Raw genomic sequence first — 18,026 nt, 5'->3', positions numbered from 1 at the left:
AAGAAACATCAGGCTGCTGCTGAGATGCTGGTTTGGAATAGCTTCTGAGCACAGGGTGAGATCCTTGACAGCTGTTCTAATGAGATGGAAATGTGTTCCCACTTGGCAGTGTTCAGTTGTGCATAGGTAAGGATGTCCCTGGCATAGGAGGGGAGAAGTGGCTTTGCTGAAATGTGACAGGTAGATACTGAATTAGAGCTGAAACTCACCTTTTTGCCTTGATTTTTGGGGATGTGGCTGGTTCTTATTCCAGCCCAGACAGTGGTGATCTTGTCCTGCTGCTCACTTGACTCATGTGTGCCCTTGGGAAGAAAAACACCCAGTAAATGTTGGAAGCTGTCCTGTGTTTGCTTTATAGTGACTCTGAGTTGGCATCTCCTGTACTGGAAAGAGGCACCAAGGTGTCAAAAAAATTCTACAAACACATCTATGAGCTTGTGTGTGGACTAAAATCCACTTGTTAAGGAGAATATCAGTGTGTACCAGGACCTCACCTGCCCAAGAACCCTACTTAGAAAATCAGCAAGGTTTTGTATATTAAAGAATATATTTATACCTCTGTGTAGTGAAATACCCATTTATCTTTCCTAATTATTTCCTTGCCATATATTGAACAAACTGCTCATTCCATCCAAGTGAGTTTGCTTCCTGGTATTTCTCACCCCATGGAGAAGGGCTCTGCAGAAAGCTGATATTTCAGTATTTCAGGGCTTTGGCTCACTCTCTTAGAGGAAAGGGTTAAACAAAATTTGCACCTTTTGCACTGATACAGCATCAGAGGAAATACCTTCCTAACTAGTGCTCAGATCATGCCATGAAACAGAAGAATCAATGGTCTGTATTGGACATCAGGTGCTTAAAATATCCAAACCCAACTAATTTAAGTGCCAATAAATGAAGTAGTCAGGGCCCAGTTGCTCTTAACAGTCCTGCTACTATAAGGTTGGAGAATGAGGTGGTGGCTAAATATAAAATGAGCTTTTTGACTTCCTTCTTGTTACCAATGTCTCCTTCTTGGCTTCACTCCCTCCTTTTTTTTTTTTTTTTTTTAGTAGTAGTTGATCAAATCTGGATTTTGAGATTTGTGCTAAAAAGTAAACCAGGATCCTTACCCAAGGCACAGAGGGCTTGTCCCATGAATTACACAAACAGAATTAGGTTGTTCTCAGAGCCCTTCATGTGTTAGCTTTAGTTTTGCACTGGTTGATTCTTTTACTCTTAGATTATTCATGACTCCTTGTGTCTTTTCTGTCTTTTAGGTGATCTTTCTCTTGGTTTTTACCCCTGCTTTTTAAAAATCACCTCATGATTCTTCCTCCTTTGGCTCCCTCCCTTTTTACGTATTGAGTTTGGGAACTTTGGCAAAGATCCCCTAATTCAAAAGCCAAAAACCAATGACAAAGTTTAGGGGAAACCATTCTTCAGGGCAATTCCCAGTGTGATAAGTTTACAGTTCTCTAATCCTCTTTTTTTTTAAGGTACTTTTTATGTTGTTTTTTTGACTAATAGATGCACAAGAGCAGAAGTTTTTTGCTTAGATTTCTTCTGTGACTCTTTAAAGTCAAAGCTTAAGATCTTGTAGGAGATCTTAAGGAGATCTAATGGCACTTGGACAGGTAAGTGTCATATGAGCCACAGGCATTTGAATTTTTCAGGCTCTTTTTTAATCTTCACTGCTAGATTAGCAGATATATCTGTAGCTAAATTCTTTTTTTTTTTTTTTTTTTTTTTGATGTCACCAGACTTCTCAAGCCTGGTACCCTGTGCCAGTTCTGCCAAGTTCTTGCTGTGTTCTACAGGGTCCATGGCATGAGTAGTGTTGGGTCTGTTCTTCTGGTGCAACCAGAGGAGAGAGAGAACAGAGATCAAAAACAGAGGAATGATTGGAGCAACTGTTACTGTGCCAGGATGGGGAGAGGATGGGAGACAGGCAGATGGACAGAGTTGGAAGTTCTGGGGAAATGAGTAAGGGAAATGCAGAGGAAATCCAAGTGCAGTGGAAATATTTCTGCAGGCGAGCAGCTGGAGCTGGCTGCACACACCTGTGCCCTGGTGCAAGGGTGCATCCTGTGGGATTAGCAACTTGTTACCCACTGGAATATTGTATTTCAGGTGCATAGCTTTAACAGGCACGGAAAGTAAAGCTTCTGTTAGCTATTTACATCTTCATTTTTGTGTTTGGGTTGTTGACTGTTTGGTTTTTTTAAAGTTTTTTTTAATGTTTGCAAGAGAAGCAAAGTGCTTTCCTCAGTACCTTTGTGGAGGCTGCTTGGTGGTTAAAATCTGGGGGTCATGCTGGCTTTTGAAGGCTGTGATTCAGTCGAGCTGGATGGGAATAAAACTCAGATCTGTTCCTTTCACACAACATGGACACATGATTTTTCTGTAACCCTAGGCAAATATTTTGGTTTGGAGGGGAATCATCACTATAACATGAGGTGAGATTAATTCCCACCCCATTTAAAGTGTGTGGGTGGCAGAGGTCACAGAAACATTAACTGAAACTTACATGTCAACTGAAACGATGTTGTTAATTTTTTAGAATCCTTTTATACACTGCTGGTTTTTAGAGTGACATTTTCAAAGCACTTCTGGAAGCATAGTCAGGAGATGTTAACAGTCTTAATACTGGTATGTTAAACTCCTTCTTTACATTAACACAAAGGCTAAATAATTTTTCCTGTGTGATTAATTATAGGAATATATCAGAATGTTTCTTGTTAAAATGGCAAACAGTGTTGTAAATGTGCAGTTATTTTAAACATTGCTTGTAATTATGTGACACTGAAGGGCTTTGTATTGAGTTAAAATTTGGATTTTAATTTTTGCCTCCTATTCTTTCCATTCCCAAACACAGGACATCTGATGAACCTTCTGGAGCTTCTCAGCAGAGACCATTCTCCTCTCTCCATTGAAACATGCACAGTCCAGCTGTGAAGCATTGCAAGGTTTATTTTTGCTGACAGGAAACACTTTCAAGTATCGGTAAGCTCTCAGCATTTCAAAGATATTTTTGTCATGTGGTGTAGGAAAGAGAAAGGGGACCTGGAGAGAACATTGTTATGAGAGCTGAAACTTCCCAATAAAACTTGACTTAACATTTATAAGAAGGGCTCATTTAGAAATCTTGGTCATCTGCAGAAGTTGGAGAAATACTTCTCTGGCTGTTCTGCTCCTTCCTTGTGGCAGAGGTGCCTCCATCCATCACAGTCCCTTGGTTCTCATCTGTTTGATCACAAGAGGGAAACAGGTGCACAGCTCCAAGCAAAGAAGAAGAAGTGCAGGGCTCAGCTTTGCCATTTTTACCAATCTGTTCTGGCTCTTTTTGTGCTCTGGGACAGGTGTGAGTGAGAGCTTTAACAGTAGTAGCCCCATGTCTAAGTAGAAACACATACACCTTGTTACACTTTACTCACAAAGTAATTTCCCATGTGTCTGGGTTGGTCTGGTTCCCTCACTTCACCACTTTATTTTTTCTTAACTGTCCAAATAACAGCACTAAAAGGAGCTCGCCAAAACAATTGCTATGGAGAAGCAATCAGAAATAGAGAAAGGCAAGACTTGGCAGTCTAGAATAGAAACAGAGAACAAAGTCACTGGTGTTTGCTTCAATTGGGTCATATTTGTTTTCAAGATTTTCAGTTCTGCTGTTTGCCATGAGACTGCTTGGATTTTCCTAATTACTTTGTTTGTTTATTAGATATTTTATTTCACCTTCTATAATGACATTAGTTTGTGTTGGAAAAGCTTCCTTAACTTTTATCTTCTGATGTTTCCTTTCACAATCTGTTACTACAGAAGGTCAGTCTTGAAATCACCAGTATTGATTTATAGCTTATTTTCATTAAGAGAGCTAATCTGTGTATTGAAGGTGTTTGAAATGCAGAGATCAAAAAGGACTTTATTGTGGCTAACAATATGAAGTTTTGAATAAAGTAGACTCAGAAGTGTTAGATTTTAAGTTAAATGTTGTCAGTGTGGTGTATATGCTATTCTGAAGAAAAGAAAGTCTGTTCTATACAAGAAAAATAGGTGTAGAAGATGATAGTTTTAGTGGATGTGTCCTCACAGACCAAAGCCTAGGTGTAGTTGAACTATTCCTACTCCTTGTGCCTTGTAACCATAAACACTCAGGTTTTCTCTGAGTAGCCTGCCTGTAAATGTGAGTTACCCTCCTAAATATCTGTATTTTACACAAAACTTTATAAATCTTGAGATTGTTTGGTCTCTTAACCCAGAATGGTGTCAGCCACTAGAAACTGGCAGCTAAACATTTCAAGAGTAAATTCTCCTGAGTGTTCCACTGCAAATTTCTTTCAGGAGCTGTCCTGGGAGCTTTTAAAGCTCAGTATTTTATAGGTCAGATAAGGTGAGTCTCTTTAAAGAGTCATTAAAGTGAGAATGTTTTGAAAAGCTCCCAAACAGGAAACCCTGTTGTTCAAGGGTCTGATTGAAGTTTTAGTAGCTAAAATTAGACCTTTTTGTTCCCATACCTTTAAGAAGTAACTCTTGTTTACATTATTGCCAAGTGGTAGCCAGGCTTTAATTAATTTCAATGTATTGATATGCTTGGAGTTGACTTTTTTGGAATTCATTAAGTCACAATAAGGATGCCATAACTGTGAGTTTGGAGGGAAAGGACTTCAAAACATTTCACTGTTAGTTTATTGCTAATAATTTGTTCTGGTTTTGTTTTTTGTCATAGTTCTGTCTTTCTCCTACAAGAGTTCACCCCAGTGCTGTCAGAAGGTCACAAAAGGGCACTACCTGTGCTGCCCTGGGGCTGTTGATGTCCTCAGCTGTTGTAGGAGAAACACTAGACCTGGAACCCAGTTTATTACTGGTAAGAAGTAATTGTCTTGGATTTTAATTGTTTATTTATTCAGTATTGCAGTTTACATATTTTCATTAACTAAATCTGCAAAAATCTCTTGTTACTTTTAATAACAATATAACAAAATATGCATATCTGGTCTTTTCTTTTTTTTCCTCCCTAAAATTTTTAACATTAGTTTCTAAATTTTGAATTCTAATTACCCTCCTCCTAAAATGTGGAGGGCATCAGTTTTTACTTACCTCTCATTTTCAGTCCTGGTTTTCTCTTGAAATTCTTCATGTGCTGTCAGAGCTAATGAAGGTTAATAAATGGATTTTTCTGTGAAATCCTGTGTTTTGCTTGCCCTTTTTTGCTGTCCAGCTCCTGCACATTGGCTGACCCATAACTTCAGGTGGATAGTTTGACAAGTGAAGGGCCACAGCCAAGTCTCTGGTTTAAAGTTTCGGAGTAGAGTGAAATGTTTAATGACTCCCTGCTATTTTGATTTTCATTCTTCTTGTTTGGACTGTGGAAACAGAGCTTTAATGCTATGGTGAGATGCTGAAAGTGTGCAGTGTTCTACTCTGCTGTTTGAACTTTACTCATGGACTTTCTGGATTGTGTCTGCTACAGATTCTAATCAGGGATGTTGTTTTGATGCTCTCTATGATGGGGCAACGTTGGCTTGAAGTTGGAGAAATTTTAGTGAATCCTGATCAGACCAAGGTTAATAAATTTATGTAGGGACTTGGGGCTCTTTTTGCCCTGCAATCACTGACCATTCAGTGGGGCTATCAAACTTGGTCATGGCAATGGAATTAAGTTTACTGAAAATCATGTGCTTCCCAAATCCCTGTCCTTTCTGTACTTCTATAGTTCTTCTCAAAGTGAATGGTGAAACTTTTATTTTCTTTCTGTGAGTCCCAGCCCATGAGCCCATGCACTGCTGGGCTGCAGGTAAATGTTCCCATCCCTCCCATCAGGGAGAAGTGGTGCTCCTTGTTTGCCTGAAACCCTGAGCCCTGAGTGACCCCTCTGGCTCAAGGGTCTGGTTTGATCTATTTACAAACATCTGCCTCTTTCTCCTCCAGTTCAGAGCTGTGGTTGGAATGACCAACTTAAAACAAGAGATGATTGGTTTCAGGAATCAGAATAGGGTAAAGGAGTTTATTTTTTGGCAAGTGTTCATTTTTGTAAGCTGTTACTTATATCTGTATTGGACAAAGATGATCATATGAAAATAATTTGGTGTTACATAGTATGAAGAAATTAAAACTCTTCAGAATTGTGTGCTGCTGTTCCTCAAACACAAGTGTGAGAAAGCATTGCTGTTGTGGAGATTTGTGCCTGTGAAGCTCCTGTGCAGTGTCTTTGCAGAGAGTTACCATCCATGAAGATTCTAAATCTCCTTTTTCTCTCCTTTACTGTCCTTTTAAGTTCCTTAGGGGTTTTATTCTCCATTCTTTCCAGCACAGGGCAGATGGAGAGTAGGAATCCTGTGCATTTCTGTTGTCTTGAACTGGATAACAGTGAAACTTGCATGCACACTGTGTCTTGTTGTGCAAGGAAACATTTCAAACCCAATCTCACCTTACAGAGCTCCTTTGCAGAGGAATTTTAAAAATGTTGGAATGTCTTGGGAGTGGAAACATGGACAGGACACAGGGGAAGCAGAGAAGTGGGGTGTGTTTGTTGGGTTTTTGTGTAATAAAGCATTGGAGTGAATTGGAGTTCTTCCTTAATCTGTTTTTACTTTTCTCTGAAGGGAGAGGGGGGAGGAAACAACACATTTTTGGTTAAATTCCAGTTGGCATGTTTTCTCTAGGGAGCAGAGTGGTGGAGGAGTGCACTAGTGAGCATTTTGGTGCTCTTTACCTTTGGTCCTTGGTTTTAAGTGTAGAAACATGCTGAGAAAATTGATAAGATGAAGTGCCATGTAGTTTAAATCTTCAGTTCACTTATATTCTCAGAAAAGAAAAAGTAACCAACCAAACAAATCCTAACAACAGCAACTCCCCCCCCCCCCCCAAAAAAAAAACAACAACAAAACCAAAAAAACAAACCTCCAGGCTTTTTTTTTTTTTTCCCTGTTTTCTTTCTGAGGGAAGGAAGTTTATTTTTGTCCCCACTATTTCCCAGGGGACTGCTCTGTAGAGGATTTTGTGTGCAATTCATTTGTCATCTGTGACTTTTTGTCAAAATGTAAGTAATGCACTGAGATTTAGCTGCAACAAATTTGTGCTCCCTAATTTTAGCGATGTTAAGATTTTGGTTCGGAGACTCATTCCTGGGCTGAGAAATTTGCCAATAAATAAATATTTACTCTTCCTAAAACCTTTCCAATAGGAAGTGAAATGTGATTTAGAATCCTACTGTGCCATCTTGTGCCATTTTCATGTTTAAATAACTGTACTGGCAGGGCAAAATAAACCACTTGCACAGGTTCACTCTAGCTAGGGTTAAAGATTGTATAAATTACTAATGCTTACTTCAAGACCAGGGTTTTCTGATATGAGAAATAAAAGCAATCCTGTATCTTGACAGAAGTTTGCATGAAAGTGACTCTTAAATCTGCTCACTCTGTGTTCTTCTTGCTGTTAAGTGCAATGGTTTGGTTTGGGACATTTTTTTTTAGTTCTTTTTGGAGAAGTAATAGACTTGAATTACTGTACTGCCTGTGAACTGGCTTATGAAGAAAGCCTGATCTGCTACAATTTTTATTTTGTGGAAAATCTTCAGCTGAGCATTCCTGGTTCATTGGCTTCCTGGAAAGTTGTGCTGTGGCCATGTGGCCTAAAGAATCCTGGTGGATGCTCAACTTTTAAAGCCTTCATGTACTAAAATGACCTGAGATAAACCAAAGAAGACATCATTATTCTTTGAGGTCTGTTTCTAGGAAATCTCCAGTTTATTCCATCTTCACTGTGCTTCTACAGAAGTTTGAAGGGTGCAGCTTTTCTGAAGAAATCTTTCCACAACATTTTTTAAGTGGAAATAAATATCCTTACCAGGGAAAGGGAAAAAAAAAAAAAAAAAGAAAAACAAGCCATCAACAAGCCACAAAACAGCATGTGAAATTGGAACACAAGAACAGGGTTTTAAAGCTTCCTGAATTTTTAACTACTAGCAAATTGCCTTAAATTTAACTTGGATTAATTCCCTAGTGATCCTTGACATTAAACGGATGTTCTGGTTTGACAGGGGTAGACAGAAAACTAATTAATTCCTCTGAATTTGAGGCGTATTTAATTTCTCCCCTAAAGACCTCTTGTTTAAAAGGTACAGTGCTGTGACAGATGTTGGATGTGGAGTGATGGGTTTGAGGGAGCAGACCTTGTGACAGAGGAAGATCAAGACATCTACAGTAATAATTCCTGATTTGGAAACTGTTACATTTTATTGATCACACTGAACACGGGAGTATCCACCTCACTGCTTGCTTGAAGGAGCTGTAATGTGCCCACCTCAGTGGTCAGAAGGGAGTCTTGCAGAGATTTTTGTGTCCTTGTGTTTAGTAAAAATTCCCTGGTATCTTTTCTCTGACCTTATCTTCTGTTTCCTAAAGAGATGAGCAAGAGATCCATCCATCCATCCATCCATCCATCCATCCATCCATCCATCCATCCATCCATCCATCCATCCATCCATCCATCCATCCATCCATCCATCCATCCATGTCAATGCCTGAACCTCAAACTGCTCCAGTCAAAACCAAAAGTAGCAAGAGACATATTTGAAATTCTGTATTTCTGCCACTAAAGGACAAAAAAGGACAAGGTATATCTGAAGTGGATTGTTATCAGTAGGGGGGGACCTGACCCAATGAACTAAACTGAATAAATGTATGAGATAGCAAAGAAATAAAATCTCAAGGAATTGATACAATTTCCAGTTGAAGACTATTTCCAGTTGAAGAAGGAAAAATGTGCAATAAATTCACAAGAGCAAGTGGAGACATTGACAAATACTGTGATGCTAATCTGTATGAAATTGAGGAAGAGAAAATTATCCTTGCAGGAGATTTCCTGCTCCTCATCCAGGGAGTTTTTGTCTTGGAATATGGACTTTAATATCCATGAGGGAACAGTGAAAGGAAATGCCATATCCAGAACATTCTGACCCTTTCCTCGCTATGGGCTCTGAGGTTTTCTTCCATCTTCCCCTGAATTGTGTGGATATGGCAGCTGTTGGAGACACGACTGGTGATGGACAGCTCACTTTATCCTATGTGGCAATTCATATTTCCTAAGGGGACTAAGCTGACTCTTCAACTCGTAAAAGTAGGTGCAGTAGTGGTTTCTGGAATAAAGACAAAACTGAGCTGTCACTCTGCCTTAAGAGGTGGTTCTTTCCAATGTGGGGATGTTGGGAAGTGCTGGAGCCACCTCCAGAGCCTGGCTTAGAGAGATGCTGTGCTGGCTGGTGCCATCATAACCTTTTCCAGCCAAACACCTGAAAACTCATTTATTTTTCTTTCTGTACTCCCCAGCCCTGATTCTCGGTTTGATTTTCATCAATTTATTTTGTTTATTTGAGACAGAGATGGTGTCTGTGTGAGGATTTGGTTTGAGGTCTCTGGGCAGATTTTTGTGGTAAATAGGTGTGTGCAGCTGCACTGGTATTGACCTCTTTCAGTTCAATAAAAAAAAAGAAAAAAGTTTGCCTTCTCTGTGCATTCTGTGCTTAATTCTGCAGAAAAGCTGCATGGTTTGAAGCGGATGAACACAGTTCAGTCTGCTTCTGTTGCAGGAAGAAGGTCCTTCCTCTCTAGAGGGAAGCAAACATTTCTCAATGATCAGGGACCAGCTGGCCTTGCAAATTAGGGGGTTTGGGGCTGCAGAGAGGCAGCTCCATCCTTGCAGAACTGGAGGAGCTTGGAGCAATCTTGCATAACTTGAACTTTTGAATCATCAGGTGGCTCTCTAGGAGAAGGTCCCACCTCACGGATGTTCTGTGGGCTGGGAGGTGCTTTTCTAGCCCACAGTGACTAAACTGCAGCTATTTTGCATCCTGCCAATGATAATAATAGCACAGGGTAGGGGAAGGGGGCAGGGTACTTGTGGATCTGTGTTCCACAGCCCAGGAAACACACTTGAATGTGCCAAGGAAACTTCCTGAATCACGGCTGTGCTGCCCACTGCTGCGAGCCAGTGTGAGCAGATGGCACTGAGTTTGTGTGTGAGCTCTGTGGATGTAAGAAAGGTGCTCCAGCCTGGAAACATCCTCCTTAATGCCAGTGCTAACCCTGAACCATGTGTGCTTTAAGGCTGTATGACCTCAGAGGTTTTGTTTTCAAAAGTAACAACCAGTAGCCTCAACCCAGGCTTCTGTTGAGTGTGCCTGCACATAATAACATTTGGAACTGGGTCCAATTTTACAGTGGTGTGTTGACATGTGGACACTCATATCAATTCTACAGTTGGGACTTTTTGTATTGGAACAAATTTTAAGCTTCTGAGAGAGAGGAGTAAGATATCCTTCACCTTGGTGCTCCTAAGTAGTTGGACCATGAAACCACTGTTCTGTGGTAGATAAATCTGGATAGTAAGTTCCAAAAAAGGTGGTATAAGCTAGAGAAAATGGTAGAATTGAATGCCAAAGGATTTGTACAGCTGTGGAATTAAAGGCAAGTATGGAGTTGCAAAGATAGTAACTGGAAAAAATTCAATCTGAAAATCCTTGCACTGCTGATTACTGTCAACATTTAGAACCTTTTTTCTGTTTAGGAGTGTAAGAGGAGGATAATCTGGAGCATAAATTTGAAGATACAACTAGCCTTTTATTTTGGATAATACTGCTGAATGTTATGATAGGTGATCAAATGCCTTGTGAATTTTTCTCAGCTTCATGTTGGTCATAAGGATCCTTTCTTTAGGTGATCATGAGAAGTTCTCTACTCAGTATCTGAGGGTGGCTGTGGGGTAAACTTGGAGATGTAAAGCAAGGAAATAACAGGTTTATTGCAAAGTATTGCTTGTAAGTAGTTCAGCTTCCAATACCATTAATTTCATAGTTGTGATCTATTGCCAATTGAGTTTGGGTGGGGACTTAAAACTTTTCTTGGATTTGCTTGTTGCTCTTGTGACTTTTAAACTATTTTTATAGCCCCTCTGCGGGAGTATAACAAGGGAGATGCTGGGTTCAATTGGCTCTTGCTGTTTGAGGATTTCAGTTCTGTGTGCTGCACACAATGCTTGTTCCCTTGAGGAAAATGTGTTACAGTGTGCTCCTCAATAGGCTATGGGCATCTGAGCATGGTTTCAAGTGCAGTATCTCTTTCAAAACCAGATTTCAACAAATTCACAGTAAAAACTGACAGCTGTTCTTCTCTGCTTACTTCAGATGGGTTTTTTACAAGTTTGTAGTAATTTAAAGAAACATTTGCTCTGGGATGTTATGAGCCACTGGAGGATTGGCTTCAAATCTAGTCCTTTTTAATGTAAATTTTTTGAAGTCTGGCCAAAGTAAGGTGCATTTTGTGATGAATGTGGAGGCATTGCAGGCAGTAGCTGTACTTGTGGCACTCTTCCCAGATGAACCTGCCGCTTCTTTTGGTACAACCCGGGGTTTGTCTCAGCCTCGTCTTGGATTTTGTAATCCTATCATTTCCTTCCCTCTGCAGGACTTGTGGAAGAGGAAACATAAAGATCTCCAAATGAATAACCGAAAGGAAGATATGGAAATTGCTTCCCACTACCGTCACCTGCTGCGGGAGCTGAACGAGCAGAGGCAGCACGGCATCCTCTGCGACGTCTGCATCATCGTGGAGGGCAAGATCTTCAAGGCTCACAAAAACGTCCTCCTGGGGAGCAGCCGCTACTTCAAAACCCTCTACTGCCAGGTCCAGAAAACCTCTGACCAGGCCACGGTCACCCACCTGGACATCGTCACCGCCCAGGGCTTTAAGGCAATCATTGACTTCATGTACTCCGCACACCTGGCGCTGACCAGCAGGAACGTCATCGAGGTGATGTCGGCCGCCAGCTACCTGCAGATGACAGACATCGTGCAGGCCTGTCACAACTTCATCAAAGCAGCCCTGGACATAAGCATCAAGTCTGATGCCTCGGAGGACCTCGTTGATTATGAGCTGGGAGCCCCTTCCAGCAGCAGCACGGACGCTCTGATCTCGGCAGTGGTGGCTGGCCGGAGTATATCCCCCTGGCTGGCTCGGCGAACGAGCCCAGCAAACTCCTCTGGGGACTCAGCCATTGCCAGCTGCCACGAGGGAGGGAGTAGTTATGGGAAAGAGGATCAAGAACCAAAACCAGACAGCCACGAAGACATTTCATCCCAGTCTCTCTGGGCTAGTGACATGGGCTATGGGTCTTTGCGTATCAAAGAGGAGCAGGTGTCCCCGTCCCATTACGGAGGGGGTGAGCTGCACTCTGCCAAGGATAGTGCAATACAGAGTGGGTTCTCAGAGCAAGGAGTGGGGGATGGCTGGCAGCCCACGGGCCGCAGGAAGAACAGGAAAAACAAAGAAACTGTGAGACACATTACGCAGCAAGTGGAGGATGACAGCAGGACAAACTCTCCTGTGCTGCCCCTTTTACCTGCCTCAGGATGGCCGTACAGCAGTCGAGACCCAAGTAAGTAATTCTTCCAGTTTTTGGGGATGAAACTGAAAACGTTGAGTTAATTAGATCTGTCTATGGGATGATCTTATCAGCCTCTGAAATAGGAGCTTGCCAGAAATACAAAAATGTAGAAACTTGTGCTGCCAGCAATTCAGAAGCAGCAAGCACTGTGGGGTTCAGTCAGGAGCCTCAATGGAGGTTGATTCTCCTGTAAAAGTGGTGGTTTTGTTTTGGCTTTGAACCACATAAATCACCCCAAAACCACCACTCTAAGTATTGGAATTAATGCGAGGAAAGGTTAAAAGAATTTATTTTAGCAGGTGTGGACATTGGTGTCAAGGTTGAAGAATTTTCCTTTCACTCTATATTGATGAGGTAATTACACCAAACACGCAGGTGTAATTTAGTCTTAGCGATAGCATCTTCAGAATTTCCTGATATTCAGGTGTCACTTTCTCTTGGGTAAGAAAACCACCATAGCTTCTTGCTGGTAATGGCAGGATAAGTGTTTAGTATCTCTCAAGAACAACATGTTTTTCTGAGGCACCACTATGGCTTCAAGTGTATTTTGATGTGTGACTGCTTGTGGTCTGAGACGAGTGGCTGTGTTTAAAGTGTGTAGCCAGCAAGAAGATTGTTTTCTTGACTTCCTTTGAATCTTCTGTAGTTGTTATTTTTTTTTTTTTTTGTCTCAAGATAACTGGCCCGTTTGATTCATTAATCTGTGGCAATAAATAGATTGAGGAATGCTTCTGGACTAGGAGTTTGGTGGTTTTTTCTAAGGACTTATGGGAGTGTGTTAGTAAACTCTCACAAGCTGACTTCAGAACTTAGTCTGTGCTGTGAGTTAGCCTGTGTTTCATTGCATACCAGAATCCAAGTCAGCCAGGAGAAGGGTGTGTGAAATTATAGACTTTTATGTTGCCAAATTTGGATTAAAAAAACAATAGAAAGAGTACTGAAAGTCTTCAAAGTCTTTGTGGGTTGAAAAAGGAGGTTGAAATTGCTCACATACTGGAGTTAAATGTGGTTTTCATTGAACAGTAACTCTGCAAATATCTTGAGATTTATTATGTTTTATGGTTATCTGCTGCAGCAAGATAATTGCATGTAATTATTCTAATTAGCTGATGATAAAATCTAAACAATGTCAGTTAGAAGAAAAATGCTAGATAATTTAAGGCAACAGTGATTTATGAAGAATCTCAATTTTTGCCATGCATGTATTTTATCCTTGTTTTGAGTGAAGACTCAGCATGGATTGCTTGGTCTCTGTTCTCATGCAATTTTTTTTCATTTTCCCTAAAAGCAGCTCCATCACTTGTGCTGTCTGAGGGATGTGGGTTTGGACAGGTACCTGCAGTGAACCAGACTTGGTGGAGTGGCTGCAGAAACAGAGCTGCAACTCTGATCCTCTCAGAAAGCTGGGTGTAGACTGAGTGTCTTTATGAAAATAATGCGCCACAGAAAAGATTGTATTACTGGAAGCTGAATGAAACTTAGATTATTTAATTCCTAATTGTTAAGGAATTAAATTGCAGTGGCTGCTCTCAGATGAGAGGAAGATGGCTCGGGGGGTTGACTCAGCACGGTGCTGAGACAGCATGTCAGCAGGCACATCAAATTATTTGTTCCAAATCTTGCCTTAAATGCAGTTTCCAATAAAGGAGGTGGTTTCAGTGGTGGGAAAAGGGCAACTGGATGGTGATGGTTGGGGGAAGAGTTTCAATACTCCAATAGTGCTGATAAAAGAAAAGGAAAAAAAGAGTGGCAAGACTTCTTGCTGTCCAATATGAACAGGTTTGGGGGCTGCCTGTGCTGGCAGTGGCAGCTGGCAGAGAGCAGTGTGTCCGTGAGGAACAAGGTGGGGGTGTGGAGACTGAGCTGCTCCTGGGCTCCCCAAATTGGCCATCTGGAGAGGTGAATGCAGGTGAAATTCTCATTTCTGCCCTGCTGGACTGGGAGGTTCCTCTGCAGTGTGGGCCCTGAAACTGTGGAATGGGTGCATGTGGGCTTAGCAGCAGGGATTGTCCCTGCCTGTGTTGTAGGTCAAGTTGTGATGTCTTTGGGGATTTTTTTCAGTATGATTTCAAAGGATTTGAGATCCATCCATGTTCAGTTCCAGTTAACCTTGGATACCTTGTTCACAGGCAGCCTCTCTCTCTTGGGTTGTGATAAACCAGTGGGTTGGGGAAATCAAATGGGCATTCAGGTGAGGCTGCTGCTCTTTCACTGTGAAGTAAAAGCAACCATGCCACCCCAAAAACATCCCTGGCTGAGGCCCTGCAAGCAATAGGGTCTTCTGCTATTGCATGGGTATTTCCCATATCCAGCAGATGGGAGATTTTTTCCAGCAAACTTCATATCCTGAGCTGCATTGTAGTGCTTAGGCTGGATTTTGGTACCCCAGATTCTTCCCTCTCCTGTTAGAATTCAGCAGTGCTGTAGGGGTGTTGCAGACTTGACTCCTAAGTGTGAAGAACAATTGATTTTCTTGTGTGCAAATGGGTAATGACACAATACAGACACTTGTAACAAGTATTTGGGCTGTGCTTAAATTTCAGCTTGAAGTTGTCTTTGATTTAGTCATGTCAGGTTTCATTTTTTAAAACAGACTTCATAGTCTGGGGCTCTCTTTTACCTCATTTATTTAGAAGTATCCCTATCAGCAATGTACACAGCTAAGATGGAAAGCTACTCACTCACTGAGGAAATGGGTGTTGAATGTTCTTTCAGAAGTAACTGGGAGGAAAGAAAGTTACCTAGAACTCTCTGTTCTTTAAGGCTTGTTCACTTTTCTGATCCTATCAGTTATTTTAAGGTGCTGCTTGCTGAAAGTTCTCACTGGGTTCACTGGGGTGGTTTACAAATGCCTCTCTACTGCTGGGCTAACACAGACATTGCATTCTGGAAATGCAAAAGCTGATTTAGGAGAATACTTCTTCAAAGCTCAGTCTTCCTCCTGAAATTGTGTAAGGTACTCTTTTGGTCTTGGTTGCAAACAGCACTGCATTTCAGCAGCATTTTGGAAGGAGAAACTTGCAGGTAACCATTGCATCACCCTTTAAATTCAGTGATTATTTGGGGCAGATGAAAAATATACTTCCTACTCCTCTATGATATATAGGATTATTTAATTCCTGTTATGTTACAGAGAGGGACATTGCAGTCACTGAAACTTTGCTTTTGAAACAACTCAGCTCATTCACACTCTGCAGTGGTGCTGCTATCAGTGGGAAAAACATTCTTATCAGTGTGGGCAGGTGTATTAAAGTGTCCCAAATATTTAAGTAGACAATTTAAATACAAATCATTGACATCTCAAAAAAAGACACAGATTTTATTTAAATTGAAAGGGTAAGAAAATTATTTGTGAATCTGTTGATTTCCCATAGCTGATGGGGTGCTGTTGAGAGTTTTGGAATCTGACAACTTTAGAGATTAAAATAAAAAGGAGTGTCTGAGGTAATCTTATTAATGGTAATCTAACATAATGGAAATAGCAAGAGATTGTTAATGTCTGCTGTGAAGATTGTCTTTTTCATCCAAGAAAGAACAATCAAATGGGATTTGCAGAAGAATGCAAATGGAAAACTGAGGTGCAAGATTGGGGCTGTGATTCAGCTCTCAGTTTCTCAGGGTGGTGTCAGTCAAGCACAAAGCTTGATGAGCACCATCTTTTCATGCTAGCCTCTATTTATTAATTTGGACTGTCTGTTTAGCATCAAACACATTAGATTTTGTCTTTCTCATCCTGTTTGGGTTGTTCAGGATGTCAGTCTGTCATTCCTTGTAGGAAACATTCATATATGTGTTTTCCTCATCAAGACACATTAACTTGAAGCAGCAGTTCTCCAAAGTAAACTGAAGGATGGGCTTTTATAAATAATAACTTTCTTCATAATTGAGCAAAGAAGAATTTCCTCCATGGACTTGCCAAAAGAACAGGTCTAACTTTTATTTTATCCCTTCTTCTTGAGTTTTATAGGTTTTCTAAAAAAACATGTTTTTTAGTCTTTGTTAGTTTTTGTATCAAAGATGTTTATGAAGTTCAGAAGTAGTCTTGTGCCTTGAACATCTTTATTTGCCTTAGGTTCCTGTTCCTTTAACCTTGCTGGATAAAAGTTTTTCAGGATTGCACATCCTGAGTGCGTGGACTACAGGATCAGGTGGTGTTTGGAAAAGAAAATGGATATCTTTACTGTTAAGCCAGCAAAGTGTTGCTGGTTTTGCCTCTTCATGTAATGGAAAACTGTCACTTGAAGGGTGTCTTCTGAAGAATTTATTGACGGCTTTATTAATGTGTTAGTTCAAGCATGGTAGTTATGATTCAGGAATTTATTTCCAAGGAAATACTCCCACACATCTTCTGAGTGTTTGCACCCAAAAGCTGCAAGTGAATTTCTGTGTGCCAATTGACTGTGAAATGAAGCTAATTATTTTAGAAACAGAGCAGCCCTTTCTAAAAGCACCACAGTTTGGGAACTCTTTTCTTTCCTTTAATACATGTATTGGAATTGCTGTGTTCTGTTAAGAAGAGCTTCAGGACTTGAGTCAGCCCAGACTAGTGACTTCCATGGGAAGGACAAGCAGGACTTTGCTGTATCCTTCTGACTTTGCAGAGCTCACAGTTCCTTTAACGTTTTCCTCATCAAAATCTTTAATTATGCACAAGTTTCCTCCCTCCTGGTGAGGAGCTGTTGAAGCTGCTGGTTTCCCAATGCCACACGTGTGGCTGCAGTGGCTGCTGCAGGAGCTCTGCTCCCCAGGAAGCCTGGAGACAGCTGGTGTCCTCAACATTCCCCATCCCTTTTTCTGTCTTGGTTTCCAGAGAGCAAATTATGATTACAGGAGCTGTTGGGGAGCACAGATGCTGAACAGTTGGATCACACAGGGAGTTTGCATTGCAAAAGGCTTCAGAGACAGGCAAGGAAGAGCTCGTTCCAATGAGCTCAATGAAGTTTCTGCAGTTGAGGTCTCTGGACCTGAGTACAGGCAGGTGAATGTGTGGATTGCCTTAGTACAGGATGATTTTATTCTTGAAATAAAGTTGTTTTTTCTCAGCAAGTTACTGGGCTTCCTCTGACTCTGTCCCTTTATCAATGCAAATCTTCAGATCTTCCCTTGATTCATATTTGCAAGTCATTATTAAATAAGGAATTCCCCTGGAAATTCCCCTGTTCCCGTTGTGGTATTTGGCAAGCATATTGGTCCAACAGAGGAATCCAGATTTTGCAAAATGAGAAAGGGGGGGAAAGATGAGTGTGGTGTTGGTACTCAGGATTCAGGTGTTTAAGGAACTCCTAAAGATTTTTGATGTGTTCTACAAGAAAAAAATGAATGTATTGAAGGAGGTGCTAAGAGAGGTTTTGGAAGTGGGCAGTGTTGAAATAATCCAGCCAGAAAAGTCACTGGGACAGAGAACAGCCAGTTACTCTTCCTTTAAATGGATTTTGCTTTGAACAGAGGGAGTCTCCAGTCCACCTGCCATGGTCTGTGTCCTGGTTGCAATAGGAAAACTTCAGGTGTTTTAATGGTTTAAATGTTTGTTACAGCCATGACTGAAAACTGGGCTGGCTAAAATTTCAGTTGTCATATAAATGTCTGATGTCCTAAAAACCAACACAGGC

The 18,026-nt window shown here is 41.0% G+C and overlaps 1 protein-coding gene across 8 annotated transcripts in view; it reads left to right on the top strand.

Annotated features, from left to right (window-relative positions):
* ZBTB46 (zinc finger and BTB domain containing 46) overlaps positions 1 to 18,026 on the top strand; it is a 48,002-nt gene that overhangs the window by 4,167 nt on the left and 25,809 nt on the right. For 7 of the 8 annotated variants that reach the window (XM_059862927.1, XM_059862929.1, XM_059862928.1 and 4 more), the window contains 3 exons: positions 2,858 to 2,985; positions 4,706 to 4,843; positions 11,439 to 12,408. In XM_059862927.1, coding sequence (XP_059718910.1) covers positions 4,790 to 4,843; positions 11,439 to 12,408 — 1,024 coding nt within the window. In that variant the 5' untranslated portion in view covers positions 2,858 to 2,985; positions 4,706 to 4,789. The remainder of the gene's footprint in view (positions 1 to 2,857; positions 2,986 to 4,705; positions 4,844 to 11,438; positions 12,409 to 18,026) is intronic. The other variant, XM_059862931.1, reaches the window with a different exon arrangement.

Source organism: Haemorhous mexicanus, chromosome 18 (assembly GCF_027477595.1).
Source record: "Haemorhous mexicanus isolate bHaeMex1 chromosome 18, bHaeMex1.pri, whole genome shotgun sequence".
In the NCBI taxonomy this organism is placed as follows: domain Eukaryota; kingdom Metazoa; phylum Chordata; class Aves; order Passeriformes; family Fringillidae; genus Haemorhous; species Haemorhous mexicanus.
This window is presented reverse-complemented; position numbering and strand designations above follow the sequence as displayed.